The sequence below is a fragment of the Bicyclus anynana genome, chromosome 2 (genome assembly GCF_947172395.1).
Source record: "Bicyclus anynana chromosome 2, ilBicAnyn1.1, whole genome shotgun sequence".
Lineage (NCBI taxonomy): Eukaryota > Metazoa > Arthropoda > Insecta > Lepidoptera > Nymphalidae > Bicyclus > Bicyclus anynana.
In genome coordinates, this window is record NC_069084.1 from 14,048,947 (window position 1) to 14,076,269 (window position 27,323).

Genomic DNA, 27,323 nt, shown 5'->3' on the forward strand with positions numbered 1-27,323 from the left:
ACTAGAGGTTGAGGTCTTTCATAGACAGTTATCGTTCTTTGTTGGTTCAGTGGATAGCCTATGAGGGTATGTATCATAAGGTGCTGGGTTCGTAACCTGGGTTGAGCTATGGAATATCAGCTATGGCTACCTAACTACACTATCACCTTTAACCCGCTAACCCGCAATGGAGCAGCGTCGTGGATTTAGACTCCATAATACCTATCATATACAGACCTAGCCCTATAATATACACATGTAACACTTTTTCATTCTTACTATATAAAAATAAGTCGGGTTTTCCTTCCTGACGCTATAACTCCAGAACGCACGAACCGATTTCCACGGTTTTGCATTCGTTGGAAAGGTCTCGGGCTCCATGAGGTTTATAGCAAAAAAAAAATCAGGAAAAGGTAGGGTAGTGGTAGGGTAGGGGTAGGGTAGGGGTAGGGTAGGGGTAGAGTTGGATAAGGGTAGTTGAAAGTTTACATCGAGTTTCACGCGGACGAAGTCGCGGGTGTCCGCTAGTTTAATTAAAAATAATAATATAAGGTACTAAGACCACACCTACGTTTTCTGTGCGAGTACTGCGACATATTGGACATTTCAAATAAAATCTACCTAAAATAAGAAAAAAAATCAAAAAAAAAATGTAAAAAACGAAAATAATAAGTCTAAAACTATTCACCTGTTAACCGGAAAAATAATTATTTGCTGGACAAATCAAAACAATAAATATACGGTTACTGGAAGAATAAAATAAAATTCGTCCGGTAGCTGTATGAATAGTCACTACGAAATAATAATGTTGCTTACAACCGACATATACAAAGATTATTATCAAAAAAATGGAAATACACCAATTCCAAGCATGCATACACATAAAAAGAAATTACAAATGTATCAAATTGTATGTATCAAAACTTTGGATTAATTTTCGAAATGATCGATAAGGCGTTTAGGTTCAGCCTTCGCTTTTAAAAGGTAAAAAATATGATATATGCGTTTTATTATACACATCAAGATAATATTTCCATAAGTTAACGGTGGCCATTTTGGGTTCAGAGTAAAAAGTTGTCTTTGTCCAAAAATGGCGTCTGTTGCGAAAGATAAGCCAAAAATAGGCTCTGACGGGAAATGTCTAAGATATGCTACTTAGCGTTTTAATTACTGGCCGTTTGAGAGCTGTAGAGCATTGCGGCTCAATTGAGAAAACATTTCCTATTTTGACTTCAGAAACAGAATACTACTGTCATCATTCTACCATTAATTAACTTATTAATTTAATAATGCATACTATACAGTTCATTTGGAAGCATGGAACGGAGGGCCTAGTGGCAGTTTGATACTGTTACTGTCACGTAACGTAAACGCGAATTTCTAAGATAGAAACAGCGCCATCTAGTGGCACTACTGCACAACTGTTTCAATTCCATATAAATTTGCGTAAACGTCAACGTGATAGTAACAGTATGAAAATATTGAAAACTCCCACTAGACACACGGGTGACAGTTCGTTTCATTTCGGTTTCGCGATAATATACGTATTATCCCTATCCCCTCTCATTCTGCGAGGAGACTCGTGCTCCATAGTGAACCGAATATAGGTTGTTAATGATGATACTAATAGTAAATGTGAAAACAAGTCTGTCTGTCTGTCTGTTACCTTTTCACGGCCAAACTGCTGAAACGATAAATGGGACCTTTGAGCAGACATAGACTATTATTCATCGCGGAAAATTCTATGATACTCTCGGGATTTGTATAAAACGCGTACGGAGTCATGAGCGTCCGCTACTTACAATAATAAGAGATTATGAGAAAGCATCATATTTTTACTTAAAATACCATGATTATTTAAATGAAACGTATTAACAACCCTAAGCCTTACTACCCGTATTGAAAAATAGTGGATTTAATTCATTTATCCGTTATCTTAAGCCTCTGTAATGATATTATAATAAAATTACCTACTCAATCTAAGGAAAATAAAAACTCAATTCTTTTGGAAAATTTATTTAACAGATTTCCAGGCATATACAACAAGTCAAGCCTAACCAGAAAGTAGGTATATTAGGTACATACTTAATTTTAATCGGCCGTCTGAAAAAAGTTACTAAAAACCGAATCGCATTCTGACACAGTCACAGAACTCAGTTACTAACATAATAAATATTTATCAAGAAAAATCCCGTCCACCTGTTAATCAACAAAATATTGTAGCAAGTTTCCCAAACCGTAAATCGATCGAGTCAACCTCGTAAATACTTCGAAGGCTTTTTATTTGATTCACGATATGTAGTTGTTAGTACATATGGAAGTAAAACCTTCGTTCCAGATTGAGTCGTCCGCTAAAAATATGTAACAGTATGCTATGTGACAGGGCATAAAATCTGCATGTCACTAATATCACCTCACTATATATGATCGATCACCCTAACGGTGAAGGAAAACATCGCGAGGAAACCTGCATACCAGAGAATTTTCTTAATTCTCTACGTGTGTGAAGTCTGCCAATCCCCACTGGGCCAGCGTGGTGGACTATTGGCCTAACCCGTCTCATTCTGAGAGGAGACTAGAGTTCAGCAGTGAGCCTAATATGGGTTGATAACGAACGAACTAATATCTCACGCTTCAGTAAGAGTAAGTGAGCATATTTGTTTTCAGTGTTTACTTCTCACGTGAGGGTAAACCGCTTCGTAACGTAACGCGTTACGTCGCCAATCAGCCTTGCTCTCTTTCTCTCACGCATATGGCAACAGGTTTAAGATATCACTTCTGCGGAGCGTCCGAAACGCACATTACTTTTTATAAACTGGCTATACAGCTCTGAGTTCTAGCCTTTTTGAGACCCACACAGTTATAATAGGTATGCTTGATATAGACGGACCATATTTCGAATACAAAGTTTAGGTGTTTCCCAAACCGTAATTCGATCGAGACAATCTATATTAAAAGTTTTAAAGGCGTTTTATTTGATTCACGATTTTTATTTGTTAGTACATATGACAGAGTAAAGCCTTCGTTCCAGATTGACTCGTCCGATGATAATAACCACCACTGCTATGTGACAAGGCATAAAATTTGCATGTCACTAATACCATACGCTTCAGTCACTGAGCATAAATGCATATTGAGTGTAGAGATCAGTTTTTATTTGCTTGGATAATATGTGAGTTGGGCTTTTGCAAACTCACGCAAATAAAGTCGTCATTTTATTTTTTTATACTTGCTAGTAACATCAACTCCCCCAATTTAAGTGGTACTTTAAAGGGTATACCTAATGCCCAAGACAAAATACAACGAACTGTCGAATTCCCTCATGACTTCCTTGAAAGGAGATGGTCCAAAATTAAAACCCAGGATCAGTCATTGTACCCTGGCGGAAATAAATGAAAATATTTTTTAAACTATTTTTGATTATACAAATCTACGAATTTACTTTAAATCTTTCGAAATAATTTCTTTAATTCATTCTCTCCCAAGAAATGCAACACTAATATGGGTAATAATGGCGGATTTATGACGTTTTCAATGCGGCAGTCGATTCGACGTTTACTGTCAATTGTCATGTAATAGTTGCTTAAAGGGCGCCATCTTGATTTATCTCAAAAACTTGGGTTTTGATTTTAGTTATTTCTTTTTATTTAGTAAGATTTATTAACTTATTTAGATTTTAATAAAATCCTTGTATTTTTATATTTTAATGATATGGGGTCCAAGAGTGGACCTGAAATGGACCATCTTCTTTTAGAGATTGTTTTATTTTACTCGAAAGTTTTATTATTACCAACTGGATATTATATAGAACAGACTATTAGCCTGTGATGGCTAGACCATCTTCATTTAATAATAGGTAGTTGCCAAAACTTGTTAAAGCCATATATGATTTAAATTCTATAGTTACCTACCTACGGTAAATGCTTGGGTTGACAAAAGCTTCTGCTTCCATAAAATGATTGTTAAGTGAATAAAAAGGAATTTAAAAAATGCGCACATCTTACAATTTATATATTATCCGAAAGCTGTGTGATTAAAACTTTATAAGTTTAGTAGATAATTACTAAAATTAACGTACTTAGTACACATAGTAATGAAAAAAAAAAGTAATTACCATATGACTAATTCAATGATATTCTTCAATCGTAGTTAAGGCGTTAAGGTATATAATTATGCACTCAGTATGAATGGTAGCACGTGGACAAGGATGCCATTATTAGTATCGCACCGCCTTACATGGCGTGCAATTTAACCAATTAATGGTGAGGATGGACCAAGGCCGCGACGTGGTGGACTGAGGACGCCACTGAATAATAACACCTCGATATGACTTCCTCTGAGACTGATAATTTGCAAACTCTGAAATCACTCTTTATTTATATCTACACTACATATAATACTAATGTATATCTACTAACTAATCTATACGGCGCGTTTGGAACCCTCGTTACTTTAATTTTAAGTTGTCGAATATTATTATCACCATTATTTTAAGTGTAATATTACCTGACGTTTCGAAAGAGCTTGTAAACTAAGCCTATTTGAAATAAATGAATTTTGACTTTTATACCTCTATACTATATACAGGATGTCCCGTAAATAGTACGACCTATGATGATAGATGACATCAAGGTCTAGTAAAATAACGCAATGTATGTTTTACGATTTTTAAGTTATATTGATTTTTGTACAAAATATATAAATCCCCACCTTGAGTGCAGTTATTTTACCCCTGTTGAGCACGAGTCTCCTCTCAGAATGAGAGGGGTTAGGCCCATAGTCCACCACGCGGGCCCAATGCCCGACTACACACACGTAGATAATTAAGAAAATTCTTAGGTATGCAGGTTTCCTCACCTATTATTAGGTATATTATTTGAGACACGTGATATTTAATTTCGTAAAAAGCACATAACTGAAAAGTTGTAGGTGCATTGCCCGGACTAGATTCGAACCTACGCCCTCCGAATCGAAGGCAGAGGTCATTTTCACTGGGCTAACACGGCAACCGCTAGTTAGCTTTGCGCGCCATAAGAAAATGAATTTGATATGTCTTAGGTAAAATGAAGACACGGTTCAAAACTAGCGAGACGATAAAGAAAGACACTCGACCATGATGACAATATTTGTAAACAATACAGGGGGTTTCCCATATTGTCTGTTTGTTCCAGTACACAAAACAACATACGCAATTTAATATTAAGTAATTATTATTAATCATCTATGGCTTTTTGGGTTAGAAGGTGAACTGACTTTACACAAACAAACAACTATAAGAGAGCCTGTGATTCCCAGACATACCTCATTTTTTCATTTTATTCTTTACAAGTTAGCCATTGACTACAATCTCACCAGATGATAAGTGATTATGCAATCTAAGGTAGAAGCGGGCTAACTTGTTTGGAGGAGGATGGACGACATCGTACCGAAACGCTAAATCGTTTAGCGATACGCTTTGCCGGTTACAAGGCCAAAGCTTTCCACCAGCCAGACCTGGACCAGTTAATAAAACCTCAATTGGCCCAGCTGGGGATCAAACCTAGGACCTACCTGCGTCTTGTAAATAAATAAAAAAAAATATGAAGGCTGAAAATGTTTCAGTTATTCATTGTACTTCATGCTTTAGCTCTGGGTCAAGTCGATTCTCTTTGTCTACAATCGCAAGCGCTTCGTACTAGAATTAAAAAAATGTATAGAAATGACATTTGTTGTCGACACGTGATCAAGTTATCGATCGGAGCTGTCATTCCCATACATTTTTTATTTTTATTTCAAAACGTTAGCGTTTGTAGAAAGAGATCGACGTGACACATTGCTACAGGCCCAGATCCTATTCAATAACAGATAAAACAAACCGCTTAAATGATAGTACAAAGTAATCTGACCGCAAACAAATCTCGGAAAAATTTTCATAATTATGTATTTAAATATTCTGAATATTATTTTGTATTAATAAAAATGCATAGTTAACGTACCTAGCTACTATAAAACTATCGTTAGTATCGTAATAAAATGAAAATATTAAAGTAAACCACAAATACCTAACGCCCAAGGATGTTCAACCGCAAATAAATATAAATAAATGCATTAAATTAATACGTAATATATAAATATACATAATATTATATATTGGTATAGTTAAATATAAATGTATTAATTTTTAATACCCGCACCCGGATATCTATAGTTTATACGCGGCATGGAAAAACGTTAAACGACTAACGATCTATATCATTGATGTTAAGGTGACAACTAGCTAGTAGCTACGATCAAAGTATTCCAGCACACTAAAATATATTTGTTTATATGTATAGTGCGTCTGTTATTTATAAGCAATATGAAGAAGAAAAAAATAATAATTAATGCAAAGCTTTTTATAAGAGGTACCTACTTAAAACTTAGACCTCATTTTTAAATAATCCTTGCTTAGGTACTTATCTAAAAGCTCTCAATTAGCTAATTTTAAATTAATTACAAATGCAAGAAGTAGAGATTGAACCTAAAACCCAAGCTTCTTTTCATTTTTCATAAAGATTTTCGTCGGTTAAATATTACCAATATTCGCATTTCCCTCCATTTTGTCGTAAAGACTGTGTTAATGGATGTAAGTCTGCGGGAAGGGATGGAACCTCAGACTGATTAAATATTTTATTTAGCGTAATCTATGGTCGTTTTCCTATATATCACTAAACTAGAAGTTGACCGTTTTTTTATACCATTCAACTACACAAAAAGATACTTTTGTTCTTTATCCGACGAACGCGATTACAACTATAAAACATCGATTCTATAGGGACAGATTTTAGAATCGTTAATCATATACTTTGACAGAAAAGTAACGTCTAGGGCGGTAGGTCCTTATGTAATTAGTCTAAGGATAGAACTCATGAGCTCTGGGTGGTCAGCCCGGTCCATTTAACGTTGAGCTATTGTTTTTTTTTAAATAGAGTATTTAATTCAAATTAAATTTAAATATTCTAATTCCCCTCCAACTAGTCGGAAAAAACCGGGTGTAGGAGTGGGTACGACAATATTCTAGCAGGCGGGGATGAACCACGACCACTCGGTAATAAGTCCGGTTGCTTATTGTTAAGCTATTGAGGTTTAATTGGGTTACTCATGTCTTGGGACCATTATCTACGAAAGAACCACGTCACCTTAATCTATTATGCAACATGCAACAAATAACATGTGGTGTATGGCCACAATTGGGATTCCCGAGTTGTTCTATGGAAACGCATAACATATATACATGATATGAAGTATATATATATACGCGATTTCTCACGTATGCAACTAACTGTCTGTTATTATCAAACATATACTTAGACTGGAACAAGTAATTGTAAATATATAAAAATAGCTTATTTGAATAAGCTCTTATACAGGGTGCTCGGGAGTATTTCCCATAACTCTGGGTTTTATATTCTTTGCCGCAAACTAATTAAAAATTTTAAAAGAATGTGTTCTAAAATTAATATTTTCGGAGTTAATAATATTTCTTATGTAAATAGATCTTAAAATGTGTCCCTTATACGCATCCTTTTATGTACTTAATTATGTCGTAGCCAAACTTTAAAATTTTAAAATGCAAGGATAGATAAAGGCGTTTGTTACATCATCATTATCAACCCATATTCGGCTCACTGCTGAGCTCGAGTCTCCTCTCAGAATGAGAGGGGTTAGGCCAATAGTCCACCACGCTGGCCCAATGCGGCAGACCTCACACGCGTAGAGTATTAAGAATATTGTCTGGTAAGCAGGTCGATCGGATCATTTCCATACATTTTGTTAGTACTAGGCTACAGGCCCTGATCCGTAGTACCATATTGCTATTGAATCCTAGCTGAAATCAGCGCTGTATGTTATTTGTTTATGGGGAGCATATAGCAATATGCTGAGCTAGGACCTTTTTCTACGTTATGCCACATATCGCAGGGTATTATTCTTAAATAATTGTGATGTGTGGCATAATGTAGTAATAAATATATGTTCTTTCTTTTCTTTCTTTCTTTATTTCTATTAACGAGACCCTTGAAATCAAAGTCACCACTGTCCAAACTCCATAATCGGTATTTACTTATGGTAGGTAGGCTGAAAAACTTAAAGCTCATAAAATGGAATATGTCTGACTGTCGCAGGCTACATAGGAAAACCAAAGGTTATAGTTAATTGTAGACAAGTCAAGGAACGTCAAACGTCAGGAAGTTTACTACTTTAGTGGTTCCGACCTGCACTACATCTGTCAATATATGATATCCCCAATAGTTGTAAATAAAAGCATGGAAGGAAGTAAAAGAGAGGTCATGAATTCGATCCAATCTTGCTGGACTATTGTCGTACCCACTCCTCAATCTTTCCGATTATTTGGAGGGGATAAATTATTATAAAAGTTATGTTATAGAAATATCTTAAATATGACCAATGTAAACATTAAATCCATCAATTATTGGTCATATTTAAGAAAATAATAATATAAAGCATACATATTTACAACATACCTACATATTATGTTGTAAATATGTATGATTTTAAAAAAATCCGTCGAACAGTTGCAGTAGACTCTTGAAACATAACTCTTCTTCTGCAAACCTTTTTATAATATTTTTAATGTTAAACACAATACCTTTTTACTACTATGTACTTATATATATATTTAATTAACCGTTTCAGATAATCAGTTACTACTCTTTAATTATAATAAAGATATTCTATTTTTCCTTAAGGTATTATAACGGAAGCTATTGTAGAGTTAACTGATAACCGTAACTAAGGAGCCAATTGAACACGACACGTAAGCCATCGGTAATCCCATATTTTGGTCGATAACTTACATACATTACTCATTGGAAACGTATGAATAATAGTGTAACATTAAACCACTTATCGCAACATTTACTAGTGACGACGCTACCGAAAATACGCCCTTATGTCCATTGTACTTAAGGAACACGAAAATCGAGTAACAAAGTTTTCACCAGCAATTGCAACTTTGTCGCGTCAGAGTACAAAACACACGTGTCATATGATATACGACCGTATTTGTTTTAAAAGAGTAATTTGTTTAAAAAAAATGCATGTTCCTATTTACGGGTAGAGGCTTGCTTTTATTTTTTTAATACGAGTTTTATTTCATTAAGAAAGATAGGATCGTACCACCCACGCTCAAACGCCATAATGACTTGCCATATCTAACCTCGAGTACAGTCGTAGGCAAAAGAGTTATAGTACCGTTAGACATGGCCTAATTTGGAGAAATGACGAATGAGATTTGATGCGAGCCGAAAATATGGATAATATTAATTGATGTTTCTGCTTACACATCATTAGGTACGTATTACATCGATACATTATTAAAAAGTGATAGAAATGTTTTTAATAATATAAATTACTTTTTATCCATCATTTATTAAATTTATATCTCAAAAGGAACTATCTCAAGAGGAGTGTGTGCCAACACTTATGTATGGTAGAGAAAGTTAGGTGTGGTAGGAGAAACAAAGTAAAATAAATGCATTGGAGATCATTAAGGAGTAGATATGAAAGGAGTATCATGGAATGGTGAAAAATGAATGGAAGAAGCAAGGGAGATACGCAAGGGTCTTAATAAGTGGAAGGACGGGGTATCTATCTATACCCCTATGGGAATAAGGCGTGAAGGTATGATTGTAATACAAACTATAAGTTGGTAAAAACGCATTTCTTCAACCTATTTGAAACATTTTAAAGATTATCGGAAGGATGCCAATCAAAACAGGAAAACAAGCAAAATATCTACCGTCAAAAGGATTACATCATAAAATAATTAAATTAACATTTATATCCATTACACCTATTATTTCTTTTATTTTAATTAGATTGCAAATAATAATATTTAGTGATTTAGGATTACTTTATATTCTTGATCGGAAGATAAGTAATCCTCCAATCCATAAATACTGCAAGAAATTTATTAAGTCTACAAAATTAAATACGTTTTAAGAATGTTTTACTAATGCAGTGAGAAGGCTGGTATAATATGAGTTCTCACTTAGTAGTATAATATGAGTTATCTTAAATTTATTTTATGGAAATTTCCAGCGAAAATAGGATTTATAAAAGTAGGTCACCTCAATATCGTTTATATACAAAATTATACTATATACAACCTATACCTACAGTCTACAAGACATATTTTTTGACAAAAATTAGTATTATTGTACATATAGATGTTGATCCTAAAATATCTGTGATTTTTTCATCACTAATAACACTTACCCAAACCGAGACATGGGCGTCCATTTTTTGATTACTTTTCTCATAAATAATAACAAAAAATGTAAGACTTGTGCACCCGAGCGTCCGGGCTATATTACATTGCGTAGTAAGCTGGGTTCATGTACACGGGCGGGAGAAAGTTGTAAAGGTCGCGGTAATTATAATTATAACAATATAATGTATAATAGGAGAGCGAACGAGCTTTAGATCTGTGAGCAGTTGACAGCTGCTTTGTCTCAAAAGCTCCTCCCTATAATAACAGAACTCATAGCACAGTTGTAATCTAGAATCTTCCATTTAACCAGGTTCTGTTTTTTGTAAAGGTAAATTTAAATATAGTGGTCATTACTAAATTGTATAAATAAAATTAAAGTGTTTACCAGTGATGGCCCGTGGATTGGTACACTTCACACACGTAGAGAGAAAACTCTTAGGTATGCAGGTTTCCTCACGATGTTTTTCCTTCACCGTTTGAGACATGCACATAACTGAAAAGTTGGAGGTGCATGCCCCGGACCGGATTCGAACCTACGCCCTTTGAATCGAAAGCAGAAGGCAGAGGTCATATCCACTGGGCTATAACGACTCTCTTATTTATTTTTTATTACGCGACACTAAAACAGAATCAAGGTTTTTTATAACTTTTGTCTGTCTGTTTGATAATATCTAGAACTCCTGAATTGATTTAAATGGGACTTTCACTGCTAGATAGACGATGCTAGATAGAGACATATAAGCTTCTTTTTACCAAAAAGCGGTACGAATTGAATGAATGAAATAATTGATGACGTCGACGACGCTATACGAAACAATATACAACTAACAAGCGTAATATCCCTCATGGTACGAAACGAACGAAGCAAACGTTATGGAATCGCTACCAATTTAAGAGCTTGTCCTCGCTAATGCGTTATAAAAAGCTGACAACAAAACGTATTCAAAAAGCGAAAATACGGTTTTCTCCGAATTGTCAATGTAAATTGAAAACCACAAAATACATTGTAGGATTAATAATATTATGCTAATACAAATAGCACGGTGCGATAGATGTTAAATGGTTAAGAATTTTTTGAACTAGGCGTCCCGAATTTGAATTACAAATCGTCTGCAGCGAAGGCTGTTTGTTTGTGATGAGTCATCGACGAAGGGTTTACTGTCCTGTTTGTAACGAAGCTTAGGTATATTTAATGTTTAAGTTAGAATATTATGAATACTATACGAAACTTCAGTTAACTTATCCTAATAGCTATTTTATAGCTATCTCGTCTGATGTTAAGTGACGATGAAGTCTAAGGTGAAAGCGGGCTACTAGTACAAGTTTACTTTGTCCATACCTCCAGAGATTTTTACGCGGCAGCATACTGTGCCGGTAGGGTGGTTAACTAGTCACAGGAGATGCTTTCCATTAGACCACACCTGAGCTCATTTATATATTGGAACAGGAATCGACTCCAAGACGTCTCTGTTGAAAACCTTAGTATTACCAAGTCCCCAGCAGAGGAGTCGTCAAAACAAAAACTGTACAATTAAAACTAAAGCTAAACGAAAGCTATACGTATAATGCTCACGTGGAATGGTGGCAAGGATACTGACTGTCTGCCTTGCCGCGTTGGATAGTCAGGCAGATCCTTAAGAAGGAAATTATCTGATAATTTAATATAGTGTAAAATAAATTCATCAAAAGTTAATGACGAAAATTGACAATTTATTCTTTAAAACACCTTGGAACCTGCTGCGTTGTTTTGAAAAGAGATTATCATAATAAATAAAGTCACTCACCTAGCATTTTACTTAAATCAGCATTATGAAGATCGGGGTTCTCGTCGGCCAGCTTCTTTCGCTCCACCTTCGCCCACACCATAAAGGCATTCATGGGTCTTCGTATCCTGGCTTCTTTTAAGGCTTTTGCTTGTCCCATTTTCGTGGTGAACGGCGCTCGGGCATATTGTTGGGGAGAATAGTCCCTAGATGTGTCGTATGGACTTCTGTAGTCGTATTGCGCTCTATAGTCTATGCCATAGGGGAGAGTAGACCAGACCACAAGTTCTGGACTAGTCTGCTCTTGGACGGAATCGGTGCTATTGTCTACTGCTCCTTGGACGTATTGCTCGTAAGTTCTGTGGTACGTAGGCGGTGATTCGATTCCTCCTCCTCCCGAGTCCATCATGCTGTGAAAAAAAACCTCATTTTAATATCTATATAAAAAAAACTACAAAAAAGAGGTTGAATCATAAGTGTTATTGAATAATTGAATATTTTCTTCATTGGCTAAGTTTGATCTAGTTAGCTTTGGTCATGACTAGTTACATTCTAGCGGTAAAGACATATCGCCAAGCGACTTAGAGCTCTTCACCAAAACATGTGCTAGTGAGTGGTTAAGTCGATGGTCCAACGACTGGAGATTGAAGCTTGAGATTGAGATTGATTGAGATTGGAGATTGGCCCTAGAACTATTGGATTTGGGTCCAGCTCTTTCACGGTTTTCAATTAATCAATCTTCCGTAAATGTTCTCTTTCAATGTTATATTGTAAATTATCGCTACAAATCAAACTATTATTAGATTGGTTTACGCTGCGATGGATGAACAAGCTTATTACTAAGAGCTGCATCATCATTATCATCATTAACAACCCATATTCGACTCACTGTTAAGCACGAGTCCCCTCTCATTCTGAGAGGGGTTAGGCCTTAGTCTACTACGCTGGCAAAATGCAGATTGGCAGACTTCACAAACGTAGAGAATTAAGAAAATTTTCAGGTATGTAGGTTCCCTCACGATATTTTTCCTTCACCATGTGAGACACGTGATATTTAATTGTTTAAAAGCTGCATATGGATACGAAAGTAATCTAGTTAGAACGAGTTTTAGCCGATTTACCATGTCAGTATTATGTTCCAGAAGTGTTTTTACTTTTTCTAAAGTGGAAATATCGTTTCAAATCCTAGTAGGTACCTGCGTATGACAAGAAATGTATTCATAAGTAACTACAAGAAGAATGAAGTGAAATCGCGGGAACAATAAGTCGTGTTCCCACAGTGGCGCCTCTGGCGGTATTCCGAGAAAACTTGCCATCATACATGCCGCTTTCCTTTAATTTTGAACGAGAAACGACTTGTGACCGATTATATAATGATTTATTTATTATGCTATCATCCGCGAAAAGTCGACGAACCCATGCGACAACGTCACCCAGGTCTGACAAAATACTCTCTACGTACGTTTCACCCCGAAACCGGAGCATCCTCAGGAGATGTTGACTATACAACGTGCTATTGCATTTGAGAGTATTTTGTCGGACCTGGGTGACGTTGTCGCATGGGTTCGTCGACTTTTCGCGGATGAAAGCAAAATAAATAAATCATTATATAATCATGATGAACTTCCGCAAAGTAACGCCTGCTTCTATTCAAACTTGTGACCGATTATACAGGTTTGCCGTGCAGAAGGCAACGGGAAATCACTGCACTATTTTCCCTAGTCGTCAGTATGGAAAAGTCTCAGAGAGTGGACCGGGATCGCGAGCGCCGCACAATTATTTCGCCTCGCGAAGAATTGAGACGAGTTCAAGAAACTGACTGCCAACCTTCGCTAGTCGGAGAGGCACCTTAAGAAGAAGAAGTACAGGTTTCAACCGCGTAGTTTCCGTTCTTATACGGATACTGGCAACGGTGACACTCCTATTCCTATGACACTCACAGATAACGTGGCTTTCTATTGATAAAAATTGGTGCTGTAGATTCAGAAATTACCCTCTACAACCTCACAAACTTTACCTTTTTTTGACAGCCTCCGTGGCGCAGTGGTAGGCGTGGTGGATTTACAAAACGAAGGTCCTGGGTTCGATCCCCGGCTGAGCCGATTGAGATTTTCTTAATTGGTCCAGGTGTGGCTGGTGGGAGGCTTCGGCCGTGGCTAGTTACCACTCTACCGACAAAGACGTACCGCCAAGCGATTCAGCGTTCCGGTACGATGCTGTGTAGAAACCGAAAGGGGTGTGGATTGTCTTCCTACTCCTAACAAGTTAGCCCGCTTCCATCTTAGATTGTGTAGTCAAGGGCTAACTTGTAAAGAATAAAAAAGATGCTGAGCTATGACGCTGGCAATGTGATCATCACTCGGTTTCTACACGACATCGTACCGGAACGCTGAACCGCTTAGCGGTAGGGTGGCTACTAGCCACGGCGGAAGCCTCCCACCATTCAGACCTGGACCAATTAAGAAAACCTCAATCGGCATACTCGGGAATCGAACCCAGGACCTCCGTGTTGTAAATGCAGCGCGCATACCACAGCGCCACGGAGTCCGACAAAAAGTAGTTAGGTAAGTATACTAAGTACTAATGCCTATAGTAAAAAAAATAATTATTTCTTATTGTTACCAGATTAGAAATCTGATGCACACAATTTCTAAATTAAATTACACTTGTACAAATCTAAATTACATTCAATTAATGTTAGCCAGATTAGATAGCAAAGAAGTAAGAACTCATTCAAAACATAATTGTATAGCACACGCAGGTCAAGTTATAATGGTTTCCACGTTCCCACAGAGGCGCTAGTACTGATATTCTGGGAAAGCTCAGTGTCGTATACCCGATAGCTGGCAGTTTCCTTTAATTTAGGAATCGCATATTGGATCGTGTTACTACTTGTGTGGTAAGGTTTTTATGGGTAAAATGTGGTAGGTAAAACCGTGTGGCCTATATTCCTAGAAATTGTGTTGAATAAATTACATGTGAATTTAATTGGAGCGTCGTGAAAATGTAGTTTTTATTTCATTTTTTGAAACACAACACTGTTTTCCGATTGGCTCTGCAAATGCCAATCCCAGATATGCCATTTCAATATTTTGTTTTATCAGGTAAAATTCAATAGCATGTTATGAAATTTTAAAAGCTTGTGTTTAAAGCTGACAACTAAAATCGTCTATGATAATACTTTACAATCTATACTTATAATATTATGGTATATTTATAATTATATGGTAGGGTAGGGGTTGAAAATTTACATCGACTTTCACGCGGACGAAGAAAAAATGTACCTACATTTAGACTAACCAACACTTATCACAAAATGGTGAAACCGACTCTAAAACTTTTTAAAACCGAACCTCCTGTTTTAATGCCAGTAAAAAATAGACTACTACTATCATCATCATAATCAACCCATATTCGGCTCACTTCTGAGCACGAGTCTCCTCTCAAAATAAGAGGGGTTAGGCCAATAGTCCACCACGCTGGCCTAATGCGGATTGGCAGACTAAATAAATAATTATTTATAAAGTTAGTAAATAATTGAGAAAATTCTCAGGTATGCAGGTTTCCTCAGAATATTTTTCCTTCACCGTTTGAGACACACGATATTTAACTTCTTAAAATGCACATAACTGATTAGTTGGCGTTGCATGCCCCAGAGCAGATTAGAACCTACGCCCTCCGGAATCGGAGGCAGTAGTCATATCACGGCCTCTATCGGTAATAACTAAATTCTCCGTAGGCTTAGCGACTAAGCTCCTATATCGAAGTCGATCGTCGACGTGTCGTCTTGCAGTTTCCTGATACCGTTATATTCTCGATACTCGAGATAATGACGTGAAACGACACCCCGAGAGATTTTTAGAATTCCGCGCTTTACTTGAACATTGAAGGCGCTTATCGTGTAACAGAATCGGTCTCCTTGCCGATTTATTGATACGTATAATCTTACCTCGTACTTGGTTACTTAATGCCAGCCACACACAATCAAGTAAACTGTCTAGTCTGCAGCGCATTTAGGATTGATAGGCCGTGGAAAAAACGTCGAAATTTGTTTTTTTTCCAAGAATATTTGTAGGTATGTTTTAAATATAACCAACGCCGTTCGCGTGAAATTATGTTTTTTATCAACTTCGCAGGAACTTTAGATTTTTCTGGGATTAAAAGTAGCCCATGTCCAAATTATCTCCATACAAAAAAATTCATCTAAAACGGTTCAGTAGCGGACGGGGATTCAACCACACTGCCTCTCGATGAGTCCGTCTCCTTTACCATTGAGCTATTGAGACTCAGATACGATGTTATGGGTATGGTTTCGATATGTTTTTCATTGCCCACTTCCCTAAGCGCGCTGCAGACTGTACGATACGATGACTGTGCGATGTCCTTGACTACCTATGCTGTTACAAGTTATGAGCTAGAAGACCTATTAAAATACAAAAATGTTTAAGAACAAACTGATTACCTATGTACAGTCAGCAAAAAACCCATGTAATATGAATGTATAATATAAGTTGCGTAATATTCTTATCCCTATAGACGCCCGCGACTTCGTCTGCGTGGAATTTAGTTTTTTACAAACCTCTCGGGAACCATGGTTTTTTCCGGGATAAAAAGTAGCCTATGTGTTAATCCAGACTATAATATATCTCTATTCCAAATTTTAGCTAATTTGGTTCAGTAGTCGAGGCGTGAATAAGTAACAAACATTCATATCATCATCATCATCAGTTTTTCAATTCTCGGGAAACCTTGGATTTTTTCGAGATAAAAAGAGTAAAATCTATTTCCATTCTAAATTTCAGCTAAATCACTTCAGTACCACCGGCGTTAAAGAGTAACAAACATCCAAACATCCATACAAACTTTCGCGTTTATAATATTAGTAGGATAGCGGGCAAACAACAAGTGATTACTTCCTCCAATTTACATTTTCAACGACTTATTATCTAGTAAAAAAAATACTCAAATTTACAAAATAAATACTGTAAAAACACTACGCACACACAATATTTTTTGCGGACGCTACACAAATATTCCAAGACGACAATCTCTCGCAGTCACATAACGCAGAGAAGTTATGTGACGTTCTCTAATAAAGTTCAGCCATCAGTCAGCTCAATCAAAACCTTGATTTACTACCGAATAGTAGGTAAGCTGCATATCAGCACCAACCTACGTGATTTTAGGTTAAGCGCCTGTACCAATGACTCTTCTATATGGCACTGACATCTATAGGTACAACTATATCTACCTATGGCTCTATAGGAATACTAAAAGAATTATTTTCGTACGATCATGAGGCCAGGGGTTCAGCCTCAGGGTAGGTCAATTCTTACAGCCTGATTCAGGTCAGGCTGTGAAACTTGACCTACCAAATGTTATTTCTTTAAACTTTTTAAAAGAAAAAAATATTTAAAAAAAACTTGGCACCCTAAGGCTTCGTGTACACGACGCCGCTTCCGCATTATTGCCGCAGTTTATTGACGTCTAATTTCTAAGCACCGGCACAGCAATAACGAGCATAGAACTATTTTGACACATTAGTACCTACAATGATTTTTTTTTTGTATTCTTTACAAGTAAGCCTTTGACCACAATCTCACCTGATGGTAAGTGATGATGCAATCTAAGATGGAAGCGGGCTAACTTGTTAGGAGTAGGATGAAAATCCACACCCCTTTCGGTTTCTACACGACATCGTACCGGAGCGCTAAATCGCTTGTCTTTGTCGGTAGGGTGGTAATATTCCACGGCCGAAGCCTCCCACCCGTCAAAGCCTAAGTTTAGCAATTCTTTCTTTACAAACAGTGGCAAGAATAAAGGAAAAGGTGCGGGTGCGGTGCGGCGCCGGTGCGGTTTTTGCATGTCTATTCAAATTTGCGGTGTAACGCCGGTGCGGGTGCGACGTCGTGTACAAGGAGCCTAATAATTAGATACTTAGTTTTGCTATGTCTGTGAGTTTGTAGTAACTAAGAAAATTACAAAATTATAATAACAGACATAGGAGGAAAATTCCTTTCACAAGGTTTTCCAAGATTATGCAAAAAATTACCAGATTACTGATAAAGTTTACAATTAATTCACAGCGGAATGTTTTCACTCGTCGATTTGTTTAGACGGTGCGGAATGCATTTTCTAATAGATCGCTTGATCTTATGTTTTTTATTTATATTTGCACGCGAATGGCGAGAAAAAACAATGGAATCTAGCTGATCCACTGTTTACGTACAGATGAGGTAAATAATAATATCGATGATGGAATCAAGAATGTTCCAGCTCAGCGTAATATAGACACGCTGCTTTTGCGTGTAATAAACGTACCTACTCGTACTTTGTCTAAAATTAATCGGATTGAATTTTAAAAAAATAGACGAAATTAACAATATTAAGTAATTCTATTCTATTTCTTTATGTAGTTGGACTTGCCCAACGAGGGTTCCGTACGTAGGATCGTTGTAAATAGTTCAGGAAGCAGTTTTTGCCGTGTTGTTAACGAATTTCACGCCCTCTGTTTTTTATGATTGAATTAAAAATGTACAGTAATGATTTTTTCTTGTACTTGTGATCTTTAACTTACCAATTTTTTACAAATGCGCTTTTTTGGAATAAACTACTGTATCTTTTTTTCTTGACAGACAGACAGATGGGCAATTGATCTTATAAGGGTTCCGTTTTCTCTTTTTAATTTCCTTCACAGGTATTTTTTAAATATACAGAAAAATTCTTTACAACCTTTAATACTATTGTTTTTTAATTCTAGCAAGAAGACGCTGTTAAAGGAAATGTTTCTATACTATATTTTGTTTCAGTATACCCACCGGAACGGGAACTACGCGGGTGAAACCGCGGGGCGTCTGTTAGTATTTAATTAATCCTAGACCCAACCAATGAGTCAGAGACGCGCCAATGATTCAATTATAAAAGATATTTCACAAACCAGCTGAACACGGTGAATCGATCTTCAAAATCGTAACACGTTAGTGATGTGTCGATTATTTTCAAATAAATCGAGACAATGGGCATTGTTGCCGGCGCGCCGTCAGCGTTCCGCGACCCATCTCTGAAAGTGCATCGATTCCTCTCGGACAATCGATTTGATGATCGCCGCTTCCTGCTTCCGAAGATTTGGAGGTTTTGCCGACTGCAATTAGGGTGAGTCATTGAGATCTGCTTAGCGCGTACAAACAAATAAATGAACGTAGTATTTTATTTTTCTGAAAATGCATCGATGTCTCTCGGACAATCGATTTGATGATCGCCGCTTCCTGCTTCCGAAGATTTGGAGGTTTTGCCGATTGCAATTAGGGTGAGTCATTGAGATCTGCTTAGCGCGTACAAAGAAATAAATGAACGTAATATTATTATTTTTTTCTGAAAATGCATCGATTCCTTGCGGACAATCGATTTGATGATCGCTGCTTCCTGCTTCCGAAGATTTGGAGGTTTTGCCAATTGCAATTAGGGTGAGTCATTGAGATCTGCTTAGCGCGTACAAACAAATAAATGAATGTAGTATTTTTTTTTTCTGAAAATGCATCGATTCCTCTGGGACAATCGCCGCTGCCTGCTTCCGAAGATTTGGAGGTTTTGCTGACTGGGCAATTAGGGTGAGTCATTGAGATTTTAGCGTGTACAAATAAATGAGCTGATTGTGTAAGTGCCGTAGGGTAGTAATGGGACGTCAGCGGCATCACCAGGTGGTTTGGGCGAGCGCAGAAGCATCGCCTGACGGGGGAAGCAGAAAATCTCTTCTATTCTTCTTCTTGGTTAGATAGACTTACCTCATTTCGTCAATTTGTCCTAATAAAAACTAAACTCCACTAGAATAAAATTAAAAATTTTCAAAACTTTCGAAATTCTTTCTATCATCAAATGTGAGCCGGATCAAAGAATTCATTTTTATTTCAATACGATCAACCGCATTTCCATGTCCCAATTTTCCCACCACCAATTTCCTCATCAAACGAAGTTAAGAACACTCCTGATTAATTCATCAATATTATCTTTCAGTGCGCTTTCATTTGAGGCTCCACTCGAGTATATTTGCAGACTTTCCAGGCTATATTTGCAGGGTTCTTACCCACTTTCACCCCCCACAATTATTAAACGGCTCAACCGATTTTCATCCAACATGTCTAAGAACACTCGCAAATAAGTCAACAAAAACTAAATTGAAATCGCTTCATCCGTTCGGCCGATAGAGTGCCACAGACAGACTGACAGACATACAGACACGTCAAAGTTATAACACCCCTCTTTTTGCGTTAAGGGTTAATAAACTGTATAGTAGTAGGTAACAATTAATATAATATGAGAGTATCAGTGCACTAGAAGGTATTTCGAAGTGCTCGCTCCGTTGCATTTGATAAAGATCGCTTATCTGATAACTTATCAGCGGTTCATATGTCTACGCAAGCTGTTTCATACGCGCGTTCAATATAAGAGAAACATATCTTTGCTGAGATTAGATTAATTTATGCATTAGCATGATTTAAACAAAATCATTTGTTAATGCTAAAATTTTTAATTCCATTCTTCTTGTTTTTTATTGTCAATATAAGTTTTTTACATGATGGAAAGACACTGAATAAGTTCATCCCATTTAACTGAGAAAAGTTCATCCTATTTAATTTAATTATTAATTTATTTTATTTTAATTGTTATTATGTATTTGTTGTTGGCTGAATAAAAATAAAACTCCCTTATTTAGAATATTATGCATACTCGGCCTTATCTTATACACGACCAATTTATTTATTGGTATAAATAAAATTCATCAATCGTCAATTCGGCTTAGTTTACAAACACTTTTGTAACGACAGGTAATGTTAATAATAATAATACTTAGTTTTAAACTTAAAATTATAGTTACGAGGGTTCCAAGCGCGAATTGGTCCGAGAAGAAGGTACAAGTTAATGTAGTTGCCTATTATTTTATTATCTACTACCCGTAGTTATTGTTTAGTTGACGGACATTTGGCTCTTCTGCGGATATCCTAATTTCTGATTCTATCACGCAGATAAACTTCAAGCATATCTCGCACCATCGCCCGCTGATTGACTCTGAGACTTCTTATGAGGACCATAGGTAGCGCCCAAGTCTTAGATCCGTAGGTCATCACTGACAACACCCACTTTTCGAAGACTTTCGTCTTCAGGCACTAAGGAATTTTAAACGAAAAGATATCGTGAAGTTTCCCGAAATCACCGACATAGCTCAGTGAGTCGTGAAGTTGAAATGGCAATGGGTAGAGCCGATGGACGTTGGGGTCCCAAAGTGCTGGAATGGTGACCCCGCACTGAAAAGCGCAGTGTTTGTCAACCCTCCACTAGATGGACCGAGGACATCAAGCGGGTTGCAAGGAGCCGCTGGATGCTGGCGGCCCTTGCAACCGGCGAGACCGTGTTGTTTGGAAGTCTAAACAAGAGGCCTATGTCTAGCAGTGGTACGTCCATCTGATGATAATGATGATGATGATGATGATGACTTACAATACAATTAAGGACCTAATCAACTTCAATAGTACTGATAGTACTGCAATTAATTTGTTGACTAGAAGTTCAAATGCAATCCGCCTTATAACGTGAAACATTTACAGCCGTAACTAAAAATATCTGCGCAGAAGCAAACAAGGCATTGTCAGAAAGCCTCAACATCAACAATCGCTACTGGGAGCTGCAAACAATCGTTTCGTGGAAACCACTGTCTACGAAAATACTTAGAATATTCCATACAATATTATTAAAACGTGAAATAATTTGATATATGTACCTATACCTGAAAATGTTGTTAAGTTCAATTAGTTGACTTGAAAGAAAATGTTGAATAGACATTTTCTAGGTAAACGTACTTCTAAACTTATTGTTTCTATCAGGCATGATTGTAGCCAAGCCTCCAGCCTAAAAAATACATTCTGTAAACTTATCATACAAACTAAATAAACCAAAGCCCCATAGTTCCCGTTCTCGTGAGAATACGTGGATAAAATATAGCCGAAGACACTCACAAATAAGTAACGTGGCTTTCTAGTAATAAAATGATTTTCAAAATAGGTTCAGTATATCCAGAGATTACCTCCTATAGCAACATAAACTTTACCTTTTTTTAATAACATTTTTATTAACCTAACAGCTGATTTTTATATAATGGAAAGATCTTGGAATGAAAACGCCTCACCACCATACTTCGTGAGTCGCAAAGTTTTGGAGTCGTTTGCGATCCTCGAAAAACGAGATCCTCACCACACTAGCGGAGTGTCAAGACTGCTCAATTCTTAAACATTGGCGCTCAGTGCACCAGGAGCCGAATAAAAAGTAATGTAGGTAATGTACCTCGCTACTTATAATTTTAGAATTTTTATATTTTTTGTATTATTATTATTATTACTTTTGTATATTTTATATTGGGTAAATACCTTTAAATAAAAATTATTATTATTATTATTATTAGCTTCGCTCATACATTTTTATTACATACACAAAATTCGAACACTACAGTCAAAAATAAATATTTTTTCCTGGGCTCAAAGACTATAAAGAATCTGAAATGAGTTGAAAGTCGATAGATAACAATGAATTGGGAAATTTACATTCTCTATTCTCTTTTTACATTATCCATCCACGTGCGCCCGATTAAATTTATCTCAGCAATTATTGCAAATCTGGTTATCAGTGGAAGGACGACGCACTTGTGATACTGATAACAGTGCATTGATAAGGAATTACTTAACACAGTGCATTTACTGCGTCGGTTATATTGAGAGAAGCGTAATCTTCAGCAGGGAAGGAAATATTAGCTGGGGATTCTCAACAGGGGCGTAGCTACCACCGTGTCAGGCATATTCTTCTTCGCAAGTTCTCTCGTCAGGGGTTGCCTGGTAGAGATTACTTATAGTAATAAGGCCGCCTTTGCATGCTAAGTTTAATTTATGTTTTTAATGTTTCAATTTATAATTGTATTTTTGTGTGCAATAAAGTATTTCTTCTTCTTCTTCTTCATATTTATGATACGGGGCCCCCGGACTACAGGGCCCCCTTACGTGTTAGAGCAAAAATTAGTAAAATGTAATCCACAATCTCACTCAATCTGGTGCTTCTCGAAAATAAAAACATATAAAAAAACTGTCTACAGTGTTTCACTTCAGAAATTACAAAAGTCAAAAAAAATTTTCCCGGGTGCAAGAATTTTTGTTACTTTTGTAAGATTTTTTTGGGTCCGGCTAATTTCGATACAAGGCACGCTACACCACTGATTCGCAAAGAAGATCCTTGTATGATTTTCCTAAATTGATTCTAGAAGGAAAGTTACCAGGAAAACGTGCATGTGGCGCAAGGCATCAGAAGAAATAGATGGACTAAATTTAAATAGAGTCAGAGAACAAGGTTCAATAATTTGGTAAGAACTAATTACTAACTATGCTAAGAGTCTGCGTTTTATAGTGGTATTACTTGCTATATTTGGTTTTCATAGTAGGTACATAATTATAATCAAAAACACATTTGAACGTGATAATTTTAAAAACTGCGATACCACAAATGTAACTTATATACCTTTATGCGATGTTTGTGGTATCGCATAGATTGACCTGACGATTTGATTGACCTAAATTTGATGGGATAAGTTGTGCTCAACGGTTTTCATGGAGTGCCTTTGCGTCGGGGTTAAAAACAATGCTAGTAAAGTAAAGACCAATTCATCTTTCCTGTAGGTAATTTTATTTTACATTGTATGCCGTTAAAGTAGCCAGTCTGCATTTCTGGCGTGAAAAACCTGTTTTATGATATGAAGGAGGATATTACAAATGATTGCTAATACCTACCTACTACCGAAGCAAAAACGCAAACGCAAATTGTTAACTTAGAACAGAAAAAGTATCTCGCGATGCATTAATCGTATTGCATAGAGTGGTAGTAAGATAATAATTGTTTTACATGCAACCGTTTTATCTGTATACCTACTATCTGTATCTGTATACTCGTAAAAAAAGTCAATGATTTATACAAATAGTAATAAAACAACTTGTTTTATTACTTGAACTTTTTTATTTAAATATTGTTGACGAACGAACTCCGTGGCGCAGTTGGTAACACCATGGTTTTCAACAGAGCGATTCTGGGGTAGATTCCCAGAGCTCCAGGAAATTTAGATTTTATATTTATTACTTATTCTCATTTATTTTTTCCATTTATTTATTTGTCCTTTTTTTTACTTTTAATACATAACAACCCTCCCTCTGCGGAATATTTGAGTGCCCAAGCAACCGGTGTTGATCCAGCAGTTAAGCGAAAGTATCTTACGGTAGCATTCCGATCTTGGCGACCGCGACCTGCGTTCGCGACCGGGTCGTACGACCCACTGCTTAGTATGAATTTATATGAAGCAGTAAACAAAGGCGGTCGCGCGACACGGTCTTGGGATTTGTTTAGTCAGGTTGCGGTCACGCGTCGCGGTCGCGGGTCGCGGTCGCCAAGATTGGAATGCTACCTGGTGTTGGTCGAAGCTTTTGTTATAAGACCATTGATTGAAACGACTATCGGAACAATCGCACCTGATTGTCACTGTGCAGTCACGGCCACTGTTGGCTCAAGAGTCTGAGAGACAACATTATTGACCGGTACGCAACGAGGTTAGTTCTTCCCTCTGTCGCCCCATAGCAAATTTAAAAACTGACATCGGTTTTCGTTATTTATGTACCACATAATTATGGGAGAAGTACTACTATAATAAAGCCGTGATAGCCTAGGAGGTTGTGGGTTCGAATCCGGTACGGGCACGCACCTCCAACTTTTCAGTTGTATGCATTTGAAGAAATTAGATGTCTCAAACGGTCAAGGAAAACATCGTGAAGAAAACCTGCATACCGGAAATAGTTCAACAAAAATAGTACTTATTTAGATCCGGAGCTGACGGAACCATCGCTTTGTATAATTATTTACACTTGGCCACTTTTTGCAGACTTGATTGCAACTGGGTTAGTGAGCTGCCGATTTTGACAAATCGTTATTGATAGCTTGGATCGTGATATATCGACAATCGTGACGAGCCGACCAACCTGATATAAGGCTGCGTCAAACTGGTGACCGTCTGTCGGCTTCTGTTACTTTAATAAAGTTTTTTTTTTAATAAAAAAAATGATAATAATATTTAATATGTGATCGTATCCACTTATACCTACTCATAACACAGGTTAAACGCTTAATTTGGGGCTAAGTTGTCATGGAGGAGGCGTGATAGCCCAGTGGATATGACCTCTGCCTCCGATTCCGGAGGGTGTGGGTTCGCATCCGATCCGGAGCATGCACCTCCAACTTTTCAGTTGTGTGCATTTTAAGAAATTAAATATCACGTGTATCAAACGGTGAAGGAAAACATCGTGAGGAAATCTGCATATCAGAGAATTTTCTCAATTCTCTGCGTGTGTGAAGTCTGCCAATCCGCATTGCGCCAGCGTGGTGAACTATTGGTCTAGCCCCTCGTGTTCAAGGATGCTGCAGCTTCCTAACATTGAAAGTTTTTCCAATCGGATCTGTAGTTTCAGAGCAATACAAACAAACAAACAAATAGTCAAATCTTTCCTCTTTATAATATTAGTATAGATTATGTGTGGCTCGAACCTTGGAAACCAAATTAGAATAAATACTTAACAGTCGATTGGAGACAAATATGATAGGTAAAGTCCTTTTCTTGAAAGAAGTCCCCCAGACACAGCGCTAATCTCATAATGGCGCTCATTGTCATTTGGTAATGGCGGTCTTATTGTCATTTGTGTAAGGCGCTGTCAATTTTAGTTCAGGCTTTAGCCGCGGGACTTCTTTCGTGAAAAGGACTCTATAGCTTATTTCTGATTAAGCAATAATATGGTACATTATCTGATTTTATAGTAATGTTGCGATGTTGGGACACTGTACTTCCTCTTGGTCTACGATTACCATGGACAAGATCATTAACGTCCGATTCAGAGTCCTATTTCTTCTAATAAATTTTAAGTTGCCGCCCACATGTGGCTTGGATTCAGAGTTTGATTATATACAATCACAAACAGGACAACTGAGAGCGTATGTATGCGAAGGCGGTTTTATCGCCGAAAGAATCTCTTCCCTTCAGTTTCATGTACCTACGAGTATTTTTACTTTTAATTCATCGAAAATAAATTTTACTTGTTTTTAATTGAGTAAAAAGAGACAGACGACAGAAAACTTTGTTGTACTCGTAATTAACTAAGAATCTTGTATGTTTTTGTCGCACAATACTTAATTATTTTTAACGCAATACAGGTTGTTTGGAGAATGAACATCCAATCAACACTGTATTGCGTAGATTAGGCCAAAATTTCACGAATTAATTACACAGTTGTAATTCATTCGTGATTTTGGTCTAATCTGGAAATTTTAGGTACCTATAACTATTGTTTACTAATATATGTAAATATATGTAAATAGAACATGGAAAAAAATATTTTATCAAAATATAACTACGCGTATACATAAAAATACTTACCAAAAAGATAAGCAAAATAGGCTTTATGCTGTTCTTATAAAATAAATATTAAGATATTTCGATTCTAATTGATTAACTTTTAATCCAGTAAAATAAAGAAAATTACTAACATGCTATAACAGTAGAAACAATTAAGTATTATTTAAAGACTATTTTAAAAATTCAATTAGTTATTGGAGTTGTATAATTCAACCATTGTGCCGATCGAGCCGCCATCGCACGCCGCTATTTATTACTTACTGAATCCTTTTTACAACGTTTCCTCAATTTTCGTGATAGACATCGGCATTCGAAACACCCTGTATATATATCCGAAGTTAACAAGAAGTAGTGGCAATTAAAATAGTTGTTTTAATAAGCTTATAATATACATCTGCCGCGTGAGGTATTTATGAATTATTTATTTAGTGTTAGCCTGTAGGATGTGATAGTTATCGGTGATCTAGGACAAGACAGGACATGAGGACAGTTGTTACAGAATTGCTCTTATATCGCTTTAAAATTTACTTTTTCTAGATCCGTTTACCATTTAATAAACATTGGATTAAGCTTTAATAGTTGACTAAAAACGTTTACAGCTTTTAATTTGTTTTAAAAATAGGTTATGACGGTTGAGTTAGTCTTCAATATCGATGAGTCCCATGAAAAACGCTATTTACTGAGTAAGATAATACCTAGTTATTAGTTGTAGAGTTCTTTGTGATAACTCTCGTTTTAATAAAGTACTAATGCTTTCAAGTATTTTTGATAAGAAACACTATTACCGTCTTTTGGTTTAACTTTAAAGTATAAGGTTGCAAATTATGAAGATCAGTGGCGTAGCTTGCGAGGG

The 27,323-nt window shown here is 36.6% G+C and overlaps 2 protein-coding genes across 2 annotated transcripts in view; one reads left to right on the forward strand and one right to left on the reverse strand.

The window, feature by feature from the left end:
• LOC112053975 (putative transcription factor SOX-15) overlaps positions 1-27,323 on the reverse strand; it is a 143,135-nt gene that overhangs the window by 94,731 nt on the left and 21,081 nt on the right. Inside the window, exon 3 of the mRNA XM_024093610.2 lies at positions 12,016-12,404. Coding sequence (XP_023949378.2) covers positions 12,016-12,404 — 389 coding nt within the window. The remainder of the gene's footprint in view (positions 1-12,015; positions 12,405-27,323) is intronic.
• LOC112051542 (transmembrane protein 14C) overlaps positions 1-27,323 on the forward strand; it is a 149,558-nt gene that overhangs the window by 77,195 nt on the left and 45,040 nt on the right. The gene's annotated exons all lie outside the window — the stretch shown is intronic.